General features: G+C 42.9%; 1 protein-coding gene across 1 annotated transcript in view; it reads left to right on the forward strand.

The window, feature by feature from the left end:
• Positions 1–18,812, forward strand: part of TCTN3 (tectonic family member 3) — a 60,116-nt gene that overhangs the window by 6,473 nt on the left and 34,831 nt on the right. Inside the window, exons 4-7 of the mRNA XM_073354693.1 lie at positions 8,989–9,119; positions 11,668–11,776; positions 11,865–11,983; positions 17,998–18,033. Coding sequence (XP_073210794.1) covers positions 8,989–9,119; positions 11,668–11,776; positions 11,865–11,983; positions 17,998–18,033 — 395 coding nt within the window. The remainder of the gene's footprint in view (positions 1–8,988; positions 9,120–11,667; positions 11,777–11,864; positions 11,984–17,997; positions 18,034–18,812) is intronic.

An 18,812-nucleotide genomic window follows, 5' to 3' on the forward strand; every position in this document is an offset into this window, starting at 1 on the left:
GTTAGGTCTGAGCTAATCTGACAATTTCTGTATTATGTTACTGTGCCCGCCCCTGAGTCTCCCTACTAGGTCGTATTTTTAAGTTCACATTTCCTGATTGCATAATACGCTTTCCATTCACCTACTGCTCTTTCAAGGATCTGTTCAAATATGCAGATTTATGTGGCCTACACTCAGCTGGCTAGGAAAACAAAAATATTTTACTTACTTGCTATGGGCCTGAGCCAAAGTGCTTTGAAGTCAGTATATCACATTATATAATATATATACCAATGTAACAATTTCTCTTTCAAAGAGCCTGCGGAGGTTTATCAGCCATGTGGTATTTCTTTTTCTGGATCATGGTGATGATATTAAAAATTTATATAAAACAGGGAATAAACCCATCTACAGGTCTAGTTTTTTTTTTTTCCCACCTCATGGATTCTAAAACATGCTTCTCCTGTAAAGTAACTCCTCGCTTAAAGTTGTCCCAGTTAACATTGTTTCATTGTTACATCGCTGATCTATTAGAGAACATACTTATTTAAATTTGCGCAGTGTTTGCTTATAACGTTGTTTGGCCCTGGGGGCTTGGAACAAGGTTGGGCCGGCAGCCCCCATATCAGCTCTCCTCCACCCCCCAGCCCCTCCCGCCCATCAGCAGCCCCATGGATCAACAACTTCCCCCTCCCTCCCTGCACCTCCCGCCTGCAGCAATCATCTGTTTGGGGGCATTCAGGAGGCTCTGGAAGGGAGGGGCAGGGAGCGAGGACTTGGCGTACTAGGTGATCTACTAGCTAAAGCAGCCCCCTGCTTCTTCAATTCATATTTCAGCTCACCAAAAGTTAAGGCCAAAATTTTCAAGGGTGTCTTTTAATATTGTGCACCTTAATATTTAGGTGCCCATCTTGTGATGGGATAACTGGCTCTGTGGATATGGGGAAAGCAGTGGACGTGATATATCTTGACTTTAGCAAAACTTTTGTTACGGTTTCCCACAGTATTCTTGCCAGCAAGCTAAAAAAATATGGATTGACTGAATGGACAATAAGGTAGATAGAAAGTTGGTTAGATTGTTGGGCTCAACAGGTAGTGATCAACGGCTCGATGTCTAGTTGGCAGCCGGTATCAAGTGGAGTGCCCCAGGGGTCCTGGGGCCGATTTTGTTCAACATCTTAATTAATGATCTGGATGATGGGATGGATTGCACCCTCAGCAAGTTCGTGGATGACACTAAGATGTGGGGAGAGGTAGATTCACTGGAGGGTAGGGATAGGGTCCAGAGTGACCGAGAGAAATTGGAGGATTGGACCAAAAGAAATCTGATGAGGTTCAACAAGGACAAGTGCACAGTCCTGCATTTAGGACGGAAGGATCCCATGCACCGCTACAGGCTGGGGGCTGACTGGCTAAGCAGCAGTTCTGCAGAAAAGGACCTGGGGATTACAGTGGACGAGAAGCTGGATATGAGTCAACAGTGTGCCCTTGTTGCCAAGAAGGCTAATGGCATTTTGGGCTGTATTGGTAGGAGCACTGCCAGCAGATCGAGGGAAGTGATTATGCCCCTCTATTCAGCAAGGGTGAGGCCACATCTGGAGTATTGTGTCCAGTTTTGGGCCCCCCACTACAGAAAGGATGTGAACAAATTGGAGAGAGTCCAGCGGAGGGCAACAAAAATTATCAGGGGGCTGGGGTACTTGACTTATGAGGAGAGGCTGAGGGAAAGGGGCTTGTTTAGTCTGCAGAAGAGAAGAGTGAGGGGGGGGATTTGATAGCAGCTTCAACTACCTGAACAGGGGTTTCAAAGAGGATGGAGCTAGGCTGTTCTCAGTGGTGGCAGATGATAGAACAAGAAGCAATGGTCCCAAGTTGGAGTGGGGGAGGTCTAGGTTGGATATTAAGAAACATTATTTCACTAGGAGGGTGGTGAAGCACTGGAATGGGTACGGACGGAGGTGGTGGAATCTCCTTCCTTAGAGGTTTTTAAGGCCTGGCTTGACAAAGCCCTGGCTGGGATGATTTAGTTGGGGTTGGTCCTGCTTTGAGCAGGGGGTTGGACTAGATACCTCCTGAGGTCTCTTCCAACCCCAATCTTCTATGATTCTATAATCTTATGATGCATGGGGCCTGATTTAAAAAAACAAAACAAAATATGCATCTCCAATTTAATGGAGGTGTAGGTACTCAGCACTTCTCAAAACCAGACCATCGAGGTCTTAAGTTGGGTACTGAGAAACAGGGGTACCCATGATCAGAGTGATTTGGAAAATTTTGTCCGGAGGCACTTGCTCAAGATCAGACAAAGTCTGTGGCAGAGGCAAGAACAGAGCTCAGATTTCCTTATTCTCTGTTTTGTGCCTTAACTTGAAGACCATCTTCCTTCCCCTTGGAATAGTCTCTACTTCTCCTTCTTGAGAAAATGGTGTTTTGTGGCTTTTTATCATCAAAAGGAAACAGATTTCCGAAATCCTTGCATGTCATACAGCCTGTTGCTGAACCTGGGCTGCAGTGATGATGGCTGAAACAGGAATAGTTCCACCAAGCAAGGGTGCAATGACCCACAGAGAGAATGCCATTGGGTTGAGCATTGGACCTTGCTTTGCTTGGCCAAAAATAAGTGTTTACCAATCATATTTGAGATACCTCAGTTATTTCACTGTACATAGAATAGCACATAATGGTTAGTGTCTCAGATATACTCCTGGGGAAATTCTGTGCCAAAAAATTAAAAATTCTGTGCACAGTATTTTAAAATTCTGCATATTTTTTCAAAATAACGCAATATAATCACACTAGTTTCAGTTATTTTGGTGATTTATTTCAAAATACCTGTCAGCAAGTATGTCTGTAACAATACAGACAACAAAAAAGATTCAGGAAATGTTTTTTGACAAATAAATTTCTTACTAGGCACATTAATAGAGAACTTTGAATAATAATTCATTTAAACTACAATACAGGAGCATATTTCCCGCACCCCTCAGAAGCAGTGCAAAGGCTCAGGGGAGTCAGAGGTAATGGAGGAGCTAAGGGAAAGGGAAGTAATTGCTGGGAAGGAACCTGGGAGTGAACCTGGAGGGGTGTGGGTGGGAGAATTGTGGAACAGTTTTTTTTGTGGTGGGAGGAATTGTTAGGGACTTGGGGAGCCTCCCCCATGCAAACCCTGCCAGACCCCGAGCCTCTCCTGTTCAGTCAGGCACATTTTCCCCTGTCCCCATGTGGCCCTGCACCCTCATTTCCCCCTGTTCCCCTGTGTTCTGCATCCTCACCCAGCCAGGTATGGCTTCCCCTGGCCCAGTGTGTCCCTGCATCCCCACTCCCCATTCAGCTAGGCATAGCTGCCTCTGTCCTCTTGTGTCCCTGCACTCCCATTCAGCCTGTCTGAATGTTGTCACACCACTAGCTTCTGTTCCCCCACCTCAGTCTGTCCCCCCCACTAGCTCTTCTGAACCCCAGTCTGTGTGACCCCCCAGCAGCACCGTGTGCCCCGCTCCATCCAGCCTGCCCATATCCTGTGCCTTCTCACCTGGCTCTGCAAGCAGGCAGGGCGTTGTGAGGAAGGCAGCCTCTGCCCCCTCTCTCTCCACAGCTGGCTTCTCTGGCCAGTGAGCGAGCTGCCCTCTCTTCTGGTGCCAAATCAGCTCTTGGTGAATGAAACATGTAACTGCAGCATGACCCCTTTCGCAGCTTCACTTTGTCTCCCCATCTGAATCAATTATTCTGTGGGTGGGAGGGGGAATCTGCAGGGGACATAAATTCTGCATTTTGTAGCCTGTTATTTTATTTTAAGTGAATTTTGTAATCTGGTATTCCACCACCATAGGTTTGGCTCTGATGGCTACAGTTTCAAGCTTAACAGAGTGAATGTCAGCTCTGCTACTTGCTTCAGATTTAGAGTCCCTGGGAACACATAAAGACCACGGGTAGTGATCACACATACATTCACAAGTACAAGGTCTAGTCTGTTTTACAAGTTTTATTAAAGTTACAATTAAAGTTATGATTACCCAAACGTATAGAAATTCTATACAGACCTATGCACAAGTTACAAATATAGTTATACTCCCATCCTTAACAATAATGTTAGGGTCTGATGGGTCGCTAATGGCTTGATCATCAGTAGAGGGATGGTTCCTGCTGGAATCTCCCATAGGAAGCTCAATTTTCCCATTCTGGGCATCCCCTTTTTATGATGTGATTCTGTCTATACCTACATTCTGCGCATGTCCATAAAAGTGTCAACCCTCTTTTCTCTTATTGGTCTGTGTCCCCTGGAAACTTAAGAGACCCCAATTTTCTATAGGCTATGTACATTCCCTTTATTCTCATTAGCACTGATGCACAACATGTATCCTGTGGTTAAGATACATGTCAGACAGATGCGCCTTTACAATATTTTTATGATCTAATATTAATCTTCTGGGTAATTTTGTGCAATATTACCACTTGGTACCACTTTTCCCATAATTTTAGGGCATCGGGTTATTTTCCGGTCACTTATGTCATCATTTTTTGTCTCCAAGGCCTAAAATAGCTAAGCTAAATTCTTGCAAGCCTCAGCCTACAGGTTCTTGCGTTTCAACTTTTCTTACTCATATCTAATATTTGGTTCCTCTAAATACTGATCAATCTTACACTTTTATAATCCTACAAATTCATTCTAGTTAACATACAGTGAATATGTATAACATATTGATTCATCTTAACATTACACAATAAATGAATAATAACTAAAATCATTGGCTACAGTTTGTGCAGTATTCCCCCAGGAGTACAGATACCACCATTGTCCTCTCTAAAGACTTCTTTCTGCTCTAATCTTAGAGCCTCTCCTTTCAAATTCTAAGGCCAGAAAGGATCACTGTGATCATCTAGTCTGATCTCTAGCATAACATACACCAACCTCACTCTTCTTGACCCCGGATCGTTTTCCAAGATTTTATCACTACTGTTTTTATTTATATCTTGGGGATGGGAGAGGGCTGTATTTTTGAAAGGTCAAACAGATGTGTAAGAAACAGTCATGCTTTCAGCCCACTCGGACAAAGTTGGTGAATTGAAAAGAGACAAAGAAACAAGAATTGGTAAAGTTGAGTGACACCGCTCCACATCTTCTACTCCCCACTTTGCTGTAGGGCAGGCAGACAACACTTTCAAGGGAGCCTGGGTTTGAGTTGCCTCCCTTGCTTCGGGGTTCATTCATTCACTCCTACAAGATATTGCTGAGCCCAAGGGCCTAGAAGGATTTAAAAAAGTATTAGATGTTTACATAGCGGAGAATATCCAGAATTGTATCATATAAGAAAAAATGTAAGGGATATAAACCCTCCTCTTTTCAGTGCAAAAGACAATTGCTAAGGCCGAGGGGGGGTAGGTTACCCTTGGGGTATGTTACTCTGTAATTGCAGGGCTTTGGAGCTGTGCTCTGCTCCAGCTCCAGGCAAAAACCTGCAGCTCCACTGCTCCGGAGCGGCTCCGCGCTCCAGCTCTGGGCTCCGCTCCAATGCCCTGTGTAACTGTTCACTTTGATGTTTCTTTCCCCTGCCTTTGAAGCATCTGGTACTGGCCACTTTTGGAAATTTTGACCTAGAACTCATATGTTCTGTCCTGACACCTGTACAGTACAGTCCTTTCTGAAAAGATCCTGCTTTTAGAAGGGAATTCAGTGATTTAAAAAACCCCTCAAATATTCATAGATTTTAAGGCCAGAAGTATAATCTTGTAATTTGACCTCTGGCATAACAGGCTAGAGAACTTACCCAGTAATTCCTGCATCAAGCCCCTAATTTCTGTTGGGGTACAGCCTATATTTTTAGAAAGACAATCAGTCTTGATTTAAAGACACAAAACCTTAAAGTGATGTAGATTCCACCACATCCCTCATTAAATTATTCCAATGGCTAATAACTCACAGTTTAAAATTTGCACCTTATTTCTGGTCTGAATTTGTATAGTTTCAGCTTTGAGCCATTGGATCTTGTTATGTATTCTGCTAGATTAAAGAGTCGTCTCTCAGAAATCTCTCCCAATGTAGGTACTGGTAAGCCATGATAAAACTGCTTCTTAACCTTCTCTTGGATAAGAACATAAGAACGACCATACTGGGTCACACGCGGCCCATCAGGGTAATCCGCTGGCGGGCCACAAGACAGTTTGTTTACGAATCATAGAATCATAGACTTTAAGGTCAGAAAGTACCATTATGATCGTCTAGTCTGACTTCCTGCACAATGCAGGCCACAGAATCTCACCCACTCACTCCTGTAACAAATCCCTAACCTATGTCTGAGCTACCGAAGTCCTCAAATCATGGCTTAAAGACTTCAAGGTGCAGAGAATCCTCCAGCAAGTGACCCGTGACCCACGCTGCAGAGGAAGGCAAAAAAACCCCAGGGCCTCTGCCAATCTGCCCTGGAGGAAAATTCCTTCCCAACCCCAAATATGGCTATCCGCTAAACCCTGAGAATGTGGGCAAAGCTCACCAGCCAGACACCCAGGAAAGAATTCTCTGTAGTAACTCAGATCCCACACCATATAACATCCCATCACAGGCCAATGGGCATATTTACTGCTAATAGTCAAAGATCAATTAATTGCCAAAATGAAGCTATCCCATCATACCATCCCCTCCATAAACTTATCAAGCTTAGTCTTGAAGCCAAATATGTCTTTTGCCCCCACTGCTCCCCTCGGAAGGCTGTTCCAGAACTTCACTCCTCTGATGGTTAGAAACCTTCGTCTAATTTCAAATCTAAACTTCCTGATGGCCAGTTTATTTCCATTTGTTCTTGTGTCCACATTGGTACTGAGCTTAAATAATTCCTCTCCCTCCATGGTATTTATCCCTCTGATATATTTAAAGAGAGCAATCATATCTCCTCTCAGCCTTCTTTTTGTTAGACTAAGCAAGCCAAGCTCTCTGAGTCTCCTTTCATAAGACAAGTTTTCCATTCCTCGGATCATCCTAGTAGCCCTTCTCTGTATCTGTTCCAGTTTGAATTCACCCTTTTTAAACAAGGGAGGCCAGAACTGCACACAATATTCTAGATGAGGTCTCACCAGTGCCTTGTATAACAGTACTAACACCTCCTTATCTCTAGTGGAAATACCTCGCCTGATACATCCCAAGACCGCATTAGCTTTTTTCACGGCCATATCACATTGGCAGCTCATAGTCATCCTGTGATCAACCAATACTCCGAGGTCCTTCTCCTCCTCTGTTTCTTCCAAGTGATGCGCCCCGAGCTTACAACAGAACTTCTTGTTATTAATCCCTAAATGCATGACCTTGCACTTTTCACTGTTAAATTTCATCCTATTACTTTTACTCCAGTTTACAAGATCATCCAGATCTTCCTGTATGATATCCCAGTCTTTCTCTGTATTGGCAATACCTCCCAGCTTTGTGTCATCCGCAAACTTTATTAGCATATTCCCACTTTTTGTGCCAAGGTCAGTAATAGAAAGATTAAATAAGATTGGTCCCAAAACCAATCCCTGAGGAACTCCACTAGTAACCTCCTTCCAGCCTGACAGTTCACCTTGCAGTGTGACCCGTTGTAGTCTCCCCTTTAACCAGTTCCTTATCCACCTTTCAATTTTCATATTGATCCCCATCTTTTCCAATTTAGCTAATAATTTGCCATGTGGAACCATATCAAATGCCTTACTGAAATCAAGGTAAATTAGATCCACTGCATTTCCTTTGTCTAAAAAATCTGTTACCTTCTCAAAGAAGGAGATCAGGTTGATTTGGCACGATCTACCTTTTGTAAAACCATGTTGTATATTGTCCCAATTACCATTGACCTCAATGTCCTTAACTACTTTCTCCTTCAAAATTTTTTCCAAGACCTTGCATACTAGATGTCAAACTAACAGGCCTGTAGTTACCTGGATCACATTTTTTTCCCTTTCTTAAAAATAGGAACTATGTTAGCAATTCTCCAGTCATACGGTACAACCCCTGAGTTTACAGATTCATTAAAAATTCTTGCCTGCAGCTCCCAGTGGCTACAGTTCGCCATTCCCAGCCAATGGGAGCTGCGGGAAGCGACAGCCAGCACGTCCTTGCAGTCCATGCTGCTTCCCGCAGCTCCCATTAGCTGGGAATGACAAACCTCAGCCACTGGGAGTTATGGGCAACTGTGCCTGTGGACGGTCAATGTAAACAAACTATCTCACGGCCCGCCAGCAAATTACCCTGATGGACCGCAGGTTGCCCACCACTGCCCTACAGTGTCCCCAGGCATCTGTTGCCCTGCTGTGAGGACGGAGGGAGTGTTACTTATGCTGGTTCCCTTCTCCCAGCTCATTCCCAGTTGGTTGGGAGGAGAATGGAGCCTTGCCCTTCCCTCTCTGCAAGGATCATGACCCTTAAAGGATACAGTGGCAGGATTTCCTCCCAAGAACTGCTCATTCCCAGGACTGTTTCCTCCCCACACCCCATTTGGTCCTTATATTGGACCTTTCGAACCACTGAAGGGCCAAACCACATCGTGAGGTGAGCTAACGACTAATACTGTGCTACTGCCTTTGAGGAGCAGACTGCCCCATCACATCCTCACTTACAATTACTTAGAGATTTATCATTTAATCAGTTTTAAATTAACTTAATATGGGCTACATTGGTTTGTATAGTGCTATTTTTTACTAAAATCAGAATATCACGTGGGACTAAGTCAAATGCTTTACAGAAGTCTAAGCCTATTATGTCACGGTTGCCTTTATCAACCATACTCATATTGTAATAAAAAAAAAGATAAAATTTGTTTGACACAACATATTTTCCCTGAAATCATGTTGATTGGTATTAAATATACTACCGTCCTTTACTAATTGCATATCAGCTTTTCCTTGATTTTACCTGGCATTGATGTCAGGCTAACGAGCCTATATTTACCCAAGTCATCCCTTTTAGAATAGTGGCACAACATTAGCCTTTCCACAATCATTGTCTAGTGATTTGATGGAGGATTTGTTTGTTTTTTCCCTCCCCATCTTTAGCAAAGTTGAACTATTTCCAACAGCCGCAGAAAGTTAAAAAATCAGATTTCTCTGTGTACTTGGCACAGTATGGCGGACCATCATTCATTCCACCATCACAAGACCAGCCATCTTCTTCTGCCTTTTACCGGGTGAGTTGGAAGAGCACTCACAAAAATCTAATTGTTTTTCTCTGGGGTTCTTGGTGGCAGCGAGGAGGATATAAGAATGTCATACAGAGTTAGATCACTGCTCCCTCTAACCCACTACAGTGGCTGGTGCCAGATGAACAGAACTGAGCAATTTGGAGTGATCCATTCTTTGTTGTCCAGTCCCAGCTTCTGTCAGTCAGAGGTTTAGGGACACTCAGAGTATGGGGTTGTGTCCCTGACCATTTGGCTAATAGCCATTGATGGACCTAGCCTTCATGAATTTAGGTAATCCTTTTTCAATACAGTTATACTTTTGGCCTTCTCAACTTCTGATAGCAACAAGTTCCACAGGTTGAGTGTGTGTTAAGGAAATACTTCCTTATGTTTGTTTTAAACTTGCTGCTTATTAATTTCATTGGATGACCCCTGGTTCTTGTGCTATGTGAAGGGGTAAATAACACTTCCCTATTCACTTTCTCCACACCATTCATGATTTTATAGCGTCCAGCCTCCCATCCACCCTCCTCCTTCCCAGTGGTAAAACGGGAAGTGTGCTTCCCACCAAACTTAAACCCCTCTGCCTGTGATCTATACCTAATAGATGCTTGGGATTGTTCAAATTCATCAGCAAAAGTTGCAAGTTCTTCGACCGTTTTTACCTTTTTATCCCATAAACACTGTTTTACATCATCATTAGACATATTCAGGAACTGTTCCTGAGCCACCAAATCAGACATTTCTTTAAAGGTTGGAATACCTTTTCCCCTTACCCACTTATCCAGTAAATCTTTCATTTGGTTTACATATGCCACATTACTCAATCCAGCCCCTCTCTTAAGGCTTCTAAATTTCACTCTATAAATTTCAGGTGTAATCTGAAACTGTTTTAAAACCAATTCCTTAAATTTACCATAATTTGAAGAATCATCAGTTGACATTTTATTAAATATATCCAGAGCTCTCACAGAGAACTTTGCAACCAAAGTGGTCATCTGCTGATCCTCAGGAATCTCATGGAGCACACCCAGCCTCTCAAAGGTGATGAAATATTCAATAATGTCCCCAGACTTGCTGTATGCAGGACAGAACTGCTCCCACTTGTGGATTTTTGGAGAAGTGGAGCCCCACAGTGTGGGGTTCTGTTTCCTCCATTCCATTAAGGCCAGTTCATGCTTTCTGTCTTTTTCTTTCTCCTTGTGGCGTTCCCTTGGTGTTATCTGGACTGGTGATCTGCTAGGCCACTCCAATACTCGACTCTGGGAGCCAGCCTTGCCTTGCTTTGCTGTGAGAACCCCCACTCCTGGGATATTCACACACAGCCTCTGGCATGTAAACTGCTCCCAGCTTTATGAGTGGGCACTTTTGGCCAGCTTGGATTGTGCAATAGAGTGACACTAGCCAATATCTCCGGTCCCAGACACAGCCCTAGGAACCTCCGTCTTGCAGTGTCCAGTTATGGCTCACTGGATGCTGCAAGCTTATATGAGTTCATCAATTTAACAAAGAAATTGATATGTTCCAGGCTTGTTATCCCAAGTCTCTGACATGCTTCAAACCAAATGCACTGCTTCAGGTAGAATAAACAAACAAATTTATTCACGACAAAAGGTAGATTTTAAGTGATTATAAGTCAAAGCACAACAAGTCAGATTTGGTCAAACGAAATAAAAGCAAAACACATTCTAAGCTGATCTTAACAGTTTCAATGCCCTTACAAACTTAGGTTTCAGAGTAGCAGCGATGTTAGTCTGTATTCGCAAAAAGAAAAGGAGTACTTGTGGTACTTTAGAGACTAACAAATTTATTTGAGCATAAGCTTTCGTGAGCTATAGCTCACTTCATTGGATGCATCCGATGAAGTGAGCTGTAGCTCAGAAAAGTTTATGCTCAAATAAATTTGTTAGTCTCTAAGGTGCCACAAGTACTCCTTTTCTTCTTACAAACTTAGATGCTTCTCACCACAGGCTGGCTGGTTGCCCTTCAGCCAAGCTCTCCCCTTTGATCAGCGCTTCAGTCTCTTGGTGGTGATGTCTGTAGATGGAGGTGGAAGAGAGAGGAAGAGCATGGCAAACGTCTCTCCCTTTTATTATGTTCTTTTTTCCCTCTTGGCTTTGCCACCCCCCTTCAGGGTCAGGTGATCATTACCTCATCATAGTCCCTGACTGACCAAGGGAAGGGAGGTGACTTACTTGAGAGTCCAACAGATCCTTTGTTGCTGCCTAGGCCAGTGTCCTTTGTTCCTGTGAGGCTGGGCTGGGTATTCTGGGAACCCCTTGGTTAAATGGAGTATATCAATTAGTTTGAGTCACTAACTCTACCCCTGTACCCCCAAAATGAGGCACACCAAATTTCAGGGCAATCCAAGTAGCCATGCAGGTTTTAGAGCACTTCAAAGAGTCAAGCTTTAAACAGAAGCTGGTTTAAACCTTAACTCTAGCAGACCTGATGGTTTGCTATAATTCCTTTCTGCATTGATGGTATTCAGACCCTTGCACTTGATACTGGTGTTCCATGAACACTTTGTAAATTCTCCACATTTCCTTTTCAGGCTGGTGATCCAATCCAGACCTATTTTGCTGCATTGTCTGTACTGAGCACACTAAGACAGCCAGTGGGAATGGGTGCCAATGGACTTTGTATTGATGGGAATCATGCTGGTGAGTGCGGTGGTGGTAGCAGTTCCAGCTTTATTGAGGATGACATTTCCTACTGATATTTTTTGTGTCTCTTGTTCCCTTTTTTCAGGTTTTCTGGAGAGTAAAAGCACAAGCTGTACTCGGACCTTCACCAACCTGAGCAGCAGCTGCACCACTGATCCTGCCCTGGACGCAGCCTCATATTACCGTGACTTCACTATACTAAAGGTGTATATCGTTTTCCCCACCCTCAGCAGCTTCCTGTACTGTGACTTGACATCCTGTTCTCCTGACTTCAGCACTATTTTGCCACTGCCTCTTCAGCTAATTTAGCTATTACTAAAGTAGAGCTCACTTGTGTGCAATTCCCAGGGTCTCCCAATCACTTTGGTCTCCCTTTCAGTACAGAAGCTGATTTTAATGAAAGATTGTTCTTTACTATGAGCAGTCCATCCATTCCATTCTACGTTCCTACAGAACTCTTGAATCAAGAGCATCCTGTCTTCGTGACTTGCTGCTATTTAATGAATCATTTGTTTCTTCACCATCTCTTTACACCTGCTCTCTTCAGGTAAATGAGATATCTTTTCACATCTTTTGTGTTGAAGAAACAAATGATATTTAAAGAATTTCTTGTGGTTTAACGTAACATAAGAATAGCCTTACTGGGTCACACCAAAAGTCCATCTAGGCCAGTATCCTGTCTTCCGACAGTGGCCTGTGCCAGGTGCCCCAGAGAGAATGAACAGAACAGGTAATCATCAAGTGATCTATCTCCTGTCGCTCATTCCCAGCTTCTGGCAAACAAAGGCTAGAGACACCATTCCTGCTAATCCTGGCTAATAGTCATTAATGGACCTATCCTCCATGAATTTATCTAGTTCTTTTTTGAACCCTGTTATGGTCTTGGCCTTCACAACATCCTCTGGCAAGGAGTTTCACAGGTTGACTGTGCATTGTGTGAAGAAATACTTCCTTTTGTTTGTTGTAAACCTGCTGCCAATTAATTTCATTTGGTGATCCCTTGTTTTTGTGTTATGAGAAGGAGTAAATAACACGTCCTTATCTGCTTTCTCTACACCAGTCATGATTTTATAGACCTCAATCATATCTCTCCTTAGCCGTCTTTTTTCCAAGCTGAAAAGTCACAGTCTAATTAATCTCTCCTCATACGGAAGCCATTCCATACCCCTAATCATTTTTGTTGCCCTTTTCTGAACCTTTTCCAATTCCAATATATCTTTTTTGTGGTGGGGTGACCACATCTGCACACAGTATTCAAGCTGTGGGCATACCATGGATTTATATAGAGGCAACATGATATTTTCTGTCCTATTATCTTATCCCTCTCTTAATTATTCCCAGCATTCTGTTCGCTTTTTGCCTGCCGCTGTACATTGAGTGGATGTTTTCAGAGAACTATCCACAATGACTCCAAGATCTCTTTCTTGAGTGGTAACAGACCCCATCATTTTATATGTATACTTTGGAAAGCATAATCCGATGTGCATTACTTTGCATTTATAAACATTAAATTTCATCTGCCATTTTGTTGCTCAGTCACCCAGTTTTGAGAGATCCTTTTGTAGCTCTGCCTGGGTCTTAACTATCTTGAGTAATTTTGTGTCATCTGCAAATTTTGCCACCTCACTGTTTGCCCCTTTTCCCAGATCATTTATGAATTGGTTGAATAGGACTGGTCCCAGAACAGACCCCTGGGGAATACCACAATTTACCTCTCTACATTCTGAAAACTGACCATTTATACCTACCCTTTTTTTCCTATCTTTTAACCAGTTACCAGTCCATGAGAACACCTTCCCTCTTATCCCGTAGCAGCTTACTTTGTGTAAAAGCTTTTGGTGAGGGACCTTGTAAAAGGCTTTCTGAAAATCTAAGTACACTGTATCCACTGGATCCCATTGGGCCACATGCTTGTTGACGCCCTCAACGAATTCTAGTTGATTGGTGAGGCATGATTTCCCTTTACTAAAACCATTTGACTCTTCCTCAACAAATTATGTTCATCTATATTTATGACAATATTGTTCTTTATTATAGTTTCAACCAGTTTGCGCGGTACTGAAGTCAGGCTTACAGGTCTGTAAATGCCGGGATCACCTCTGGAGCCTTTCTCAAAAAATTGGCGTCACATTAACTATCCTCCTGTCATCTGGTACAGAAGCGGATTTAAATGATAGGTTACAGACTACAGTTAATAGTTCTGCAATTTCACATATGAGTTCCTTGAGAACTCCTGGGTGAATATCAGCTGGTCCTGGTGACTTATTACTGTTTAATTTATCAATTTGTTCCAAAACCTCCTCTAATGATATCTCAATCTGGGACAATTCCTCAGATTTGTCACCTAAAAAGAATGGCTCAGGTTTGGGAATCTCCCTCACATCATCAGCCGTGAAGACAGATGCAAAGAATTAATTTAGTTTCTCCACAATGGCGTTATCGTCCTTGAGTGCTCCTTTAGCACCTGGATCGTTCAGTGGCCCCACTGGTTGTTTAGCAGGCTTCTTGCTTCTGATGTACTTTAAAAAAAAAAATTTCTGTTACTTTTTGAGTCTTTGGCTATCTGTTTCTGTTCTGTTTTTGACTATTTGCACTTCAAAAATTGCTCCTTTCGCCCTCCTAATTTCCATCTGACGCTTTATCTGCCACAGCATTTGCTCCTTTATTTTGACTTCCCTAGGTTTGGGTTTCCATTTTCTGAAGGATATCTCTTTGACTCAAATAACCTCTTGTATTTTATCATTAACTATACAGGTTTTTTTCCTTGCCTTTTGTGTTTTGTTTTGTTTAGGGGAATGCATGCCGTTTTTGAGATTATTATTATGACTTGCTCAAGTAGACTCCATGCCAACTCTGACTATTTTAATTTCTTTTGACTTAATTTAAAATGAGGAAGCTAGTCAAAAACAACAAAAATTATCTAAAGTATAGTATCCAGTGACAGCACTTGTGATTTCCCTCTCCCCCCATTCCTGGAATGTTGAGCTTAATTACATTGAAGGTGCCACAAGTACTCCTTTTCTTTTTGCGAATACAGACTAACACGGCTGTTCCTCTGAAACCTGTCATTGAAACCAGTGTTACTTAATGGCTCAACATTAGTCCTTGGACTACTTGTGTGATTGTTAGTCCCAGATCAAACATAGCCTCTCCTGGTGCTCTAGAAAGCAGTCATTTAAGGTGTCGAGACCAGTTTATATGCAAATTGTAGAAGTCACCCATTGTTATTTTTTTAGGCCTTGTCTACATACAAATAATTGCACTGTTTTTAACTAAAATTGTTTTAAAAAACAAAACACCTAGATTTAGAGTGGTAGCCGTGTTAGTCTGTATCAGCAAAAACAATGAGGAGTCCTTGTGGCACCTTAGCGAGTAACAAATTTATTTGGGATAACATAATTTTGGCAATTAATTGATCTTTAACTATTCATGGTGAATAGGCCCAATGGCCTGTGATGGGGTGTTAGATTGGGTGGGATCTGAGTTACTACAGAGAATTCTTTCCTGGGTATCTGGCTGGTGAATCTTGCCCACATGTTCAGGGTTCAGCTGATAGCCATATTTGGGGTTGGGAAGAAATTTTCCTCCAGGCAGATTGGAAGAGGCCCTGGGGTTTTTTTGCCTTCCTCTGCAGCATGGGGCACGGGTCACTTGCTGGAGGATTCTCTGCACCTTGAAGGCTTTAAACCATGATTTGAGGACTTCAATAGCTCAGACATAGGAGAGAGGTTTATTGCAGGAGTGGGTGGGTGAGATTCGGTGGCCTGCATTATGCAGGAGGTCAGACTAGATGATCATAATTGTCCCTTCTGACCTTAATATCTATGAATCTTTAAGCTTTCGTGGGCTAAAACCCACTTGAAAGTGAAAAATACAGTAAGCAGTATATATATACAGCACATGAAAAGATGGGAGTTCCCTTACCAAGTGGCGGGTCAGTGCTAATGAGGCCAATTCACTTAAGATGGAAGTGGCCTATTCTGAACAGTTGACAAGAGAATAGGCCACTTTCACCTTAATTTAATTGGCCTCGTTAGCACTGACCGCTCCCCCCCACTTGGTGGCTCCATCTAGGTTGTATTTCCCTAGTTTGTTTATGAGAAGATCATACGAGACAGTATCAAAAGCCTTACTAAAGTCAAGCTATACCTCATCTCCCAAAGTCCTTTTCTGTGTCACAGTTTTCCAAAGTATCGTCTGCTATTGTAGAAGTGTGATTGTAACAGGGATCTACCCAATTTTGCTCTGGTGCCTTATTTTCCCTTAATCTCCCATGGGTTTTTCGTCTTCAGCAGGTGACATAACTCTCTGGCCAAGTCACAAAAAGATCATCCCTTTAAATCAAACCAAACAAACACACACCTTCCATCAAAGTCTCATGAGGCACAGCCCTTTCTCCCCTAGGGTCTGTTTTCTTTTCTGCACCACACTTTTTCAACACTGCACTTCTCTTGGACTCAGCTCTGGCCCTCCTGAGCTCTTAGTTCCTTCATCCTCCCCTTGTTCAGAGGAGTCACTGCATTACCTTGCTTGATGGCAGTATGAACAGTCTGTCCATCCTCTCCTTAATATTAGGGGAGATTAAGGGGAAACTCACAGGGTGGCTGCATAGGGGTAACTCACATCAATCATCAGTTATGGGTTCCCAGCCTTGGGTAACCTGCACAACCAGGCTGTCTGCCCAGTCATCCCAAACTTCCCTGTCTTCCTCCTGTGTTCTCCCAGCCTGTCCTCCTTCTTCTTATAGAGCACTGACTCCCGGGTCTGTTTTTTTCTGGAGTCCTCCCACCCACTGCTGCTGAAGCATCCATTCCCAGTGCCACTCTCTCTGGAGTCTCTCTGATCTGATCTTGCTCTGATCACAGGTCACTAGCTTCCATGAAGGCCCAGTTTAGTCTCATCAGCTTTGTAACATGACTTCAGCACTCTCTCCCTTCATCGAGGGAGGCAAGCTAAGCGTGGCACAGGTGCAGCTGCGGTCTAACCCACAAAAAAGGTCAACTCACCCTGTAACAGTGACCTACATTCTTTGTTCCTAGATGTATGACCTTGCAAGTAGCTGTATTGAAACACATTTTGTTTGACAGGGCCCAGTTTACCAAGTGATCCAGATCGCTGTGTATGACAGCCCTGTCCAACTCATTATTACCACTCCACCAATCTTTGTGTCAGCTACAAATTTTATTAGCAGTGATTTTATATTTACTTCTGGGTCATTGATGAAAAGATTGAATAGCATCAGGTTTCAACCGATTCTGAAGAACCCTACTAGAAACACATCTCCTATTGATAACTGCTTTGACATCTGTCAGCTAGCCAGCTCTTAATCCATTTAATATGTGCTGTACTGATATTGTATAGTGCTAATTTTTTAATCAGAATGTTGTGTGATATCCAGTCAAGTGCTTTACAAAAGTCTAAATCTATTACATCTGTGCAGTTACCTTTATCAACCAAACTTGCAATTTCATCAAATAATTAAATCAGGTTTGTTTGTCAAGAGCTGTTTTCTATAAAACCATGTTGACTGCATTAATTATATTCCCAGCATTTTATTGATTTGACTCTCATATCAGCTTTTCAATTATTTTTCTTGAGGTTGATGATGGGCTAGCTGGCCTATTTTACTAGGATCCCCCTGTTTTCCCTTTCTGAATATTGGCACACCATTATTGCTGTTCTAGTCTTTGGGAATTTCCCTGGTATTCCAAGATTTATTAAAAATTAATATTGGTGTAAATATTAATATGCTATTGAAATGGATGGGACAGTTTGCTCCTCTCTGAATTATTTTTTCAGGATGTCTGCAGAGTAGAACAGTTGTCACTGCATCAGTTACACCTGGTTTGTATTTTCAAGGTTTACTTCACAACCATGGGACCTAGAAAATTACATTTTCGTAAATGAAAGCTGAGGTTCTTCTGTAATCATCTGACGCCAGTCACAGGAGCCCTGGGCACAGGCCTGTAGTACCTTAATTTGGCTTTGCACACAGCAGGTCACTAGCAGAACCAGGAAAACAACATAGGTCTCAGACCAGTGCTGTATCCACTAGACCATACTTCTAGATTCTAGAGCACAAAGTTGGTAGCAAGTTCTACAGCCTTGGAATAGGCAGGGCTCTGCTTATCACCACAGTATCTAGAAACTGGTGTGTGATTTCCTTGTGACTCCGGGCACCTACAGTCAAAACACACCTGTTGATTTTTCTTTTCCAGGTCCCAGTTAATATGACCGTTGTCCAGCTCATGCAGGTGAGACTCTGCCAGTGAAAATAATTCCTGCATCTGAGATGAAGGGAATCCTGAGTCTGAGGCATACAGAGTGAGCTGCTTGAGTCAAGCACTTTGGGGGAATGGAAGAGTTCTATGTCTGAGACAAGGTTTTGGAGGAGAAAGCCACACTGTCTCTGGAAAAGGAATATGGGGAAGGTTTCAGATATGAGATGGGGTATACTCTAAGGTGGTGTGCGTGTGTGAGTGAGTAGAAGATCTTTGGCCTGGGATGGGCAGAGAAGGAGTAGAGAGCAGGCCCTGGTTCTGGGATAGATTGGGAGTGGAGGGGCAGGTCACAGACAGAGATGTAGTTGAGAAGGGAAGGGACTTAGACTTGGAAGTGGTTTGGAAAGAGGAGGCAGGGGAAGGCCCCAGTTCTTCTTCAAGTGATGATCCCTATGTGTTTTTCACACATGGATACACAAGCGTGTCTGAGTCTGGAAATTCTTCAAAAGCAGTGTCCGTTGATCTGCACGTGCAGTAGCTCCCCTTGTGCTCCCAACCAAGGATATCTGAGGCAGGGTGGGTCGATGCCTCTCCAGTTCCTTCTTACCTCCGCATAGCCTGAGTTGGAGTCATGTCCTCCTTCACTAAAACCTGTAAAGTAGAAAATATTTTTAAGTAGTTTATATCATAGCTTAGTAGTTTAATTTTCTAATAAATTTAGAGTAGTTTTTTCCTCCCCAGTTGAGGGAAACCATCCCTTGTTCCGGGACTATGCCCAGAGTCCCGGGATTCAAGAACTGCGTCTCCTGTCC

The sequence above is a fragment of the Lepidochelys kempii genome, chromosome 7, assembly GCF_965140265.1.
Source record: "Lepidochelys kempii isolate rLepKem1 chromosome 7, rLepKem1.hap2, whole genome shotgun sequence".
Lineage (NCBI taxonomy): Eukaryota > Metazoa > Chordata > Testudines > Cheloniidae > Lepidochelys > Lepidochelys kempii.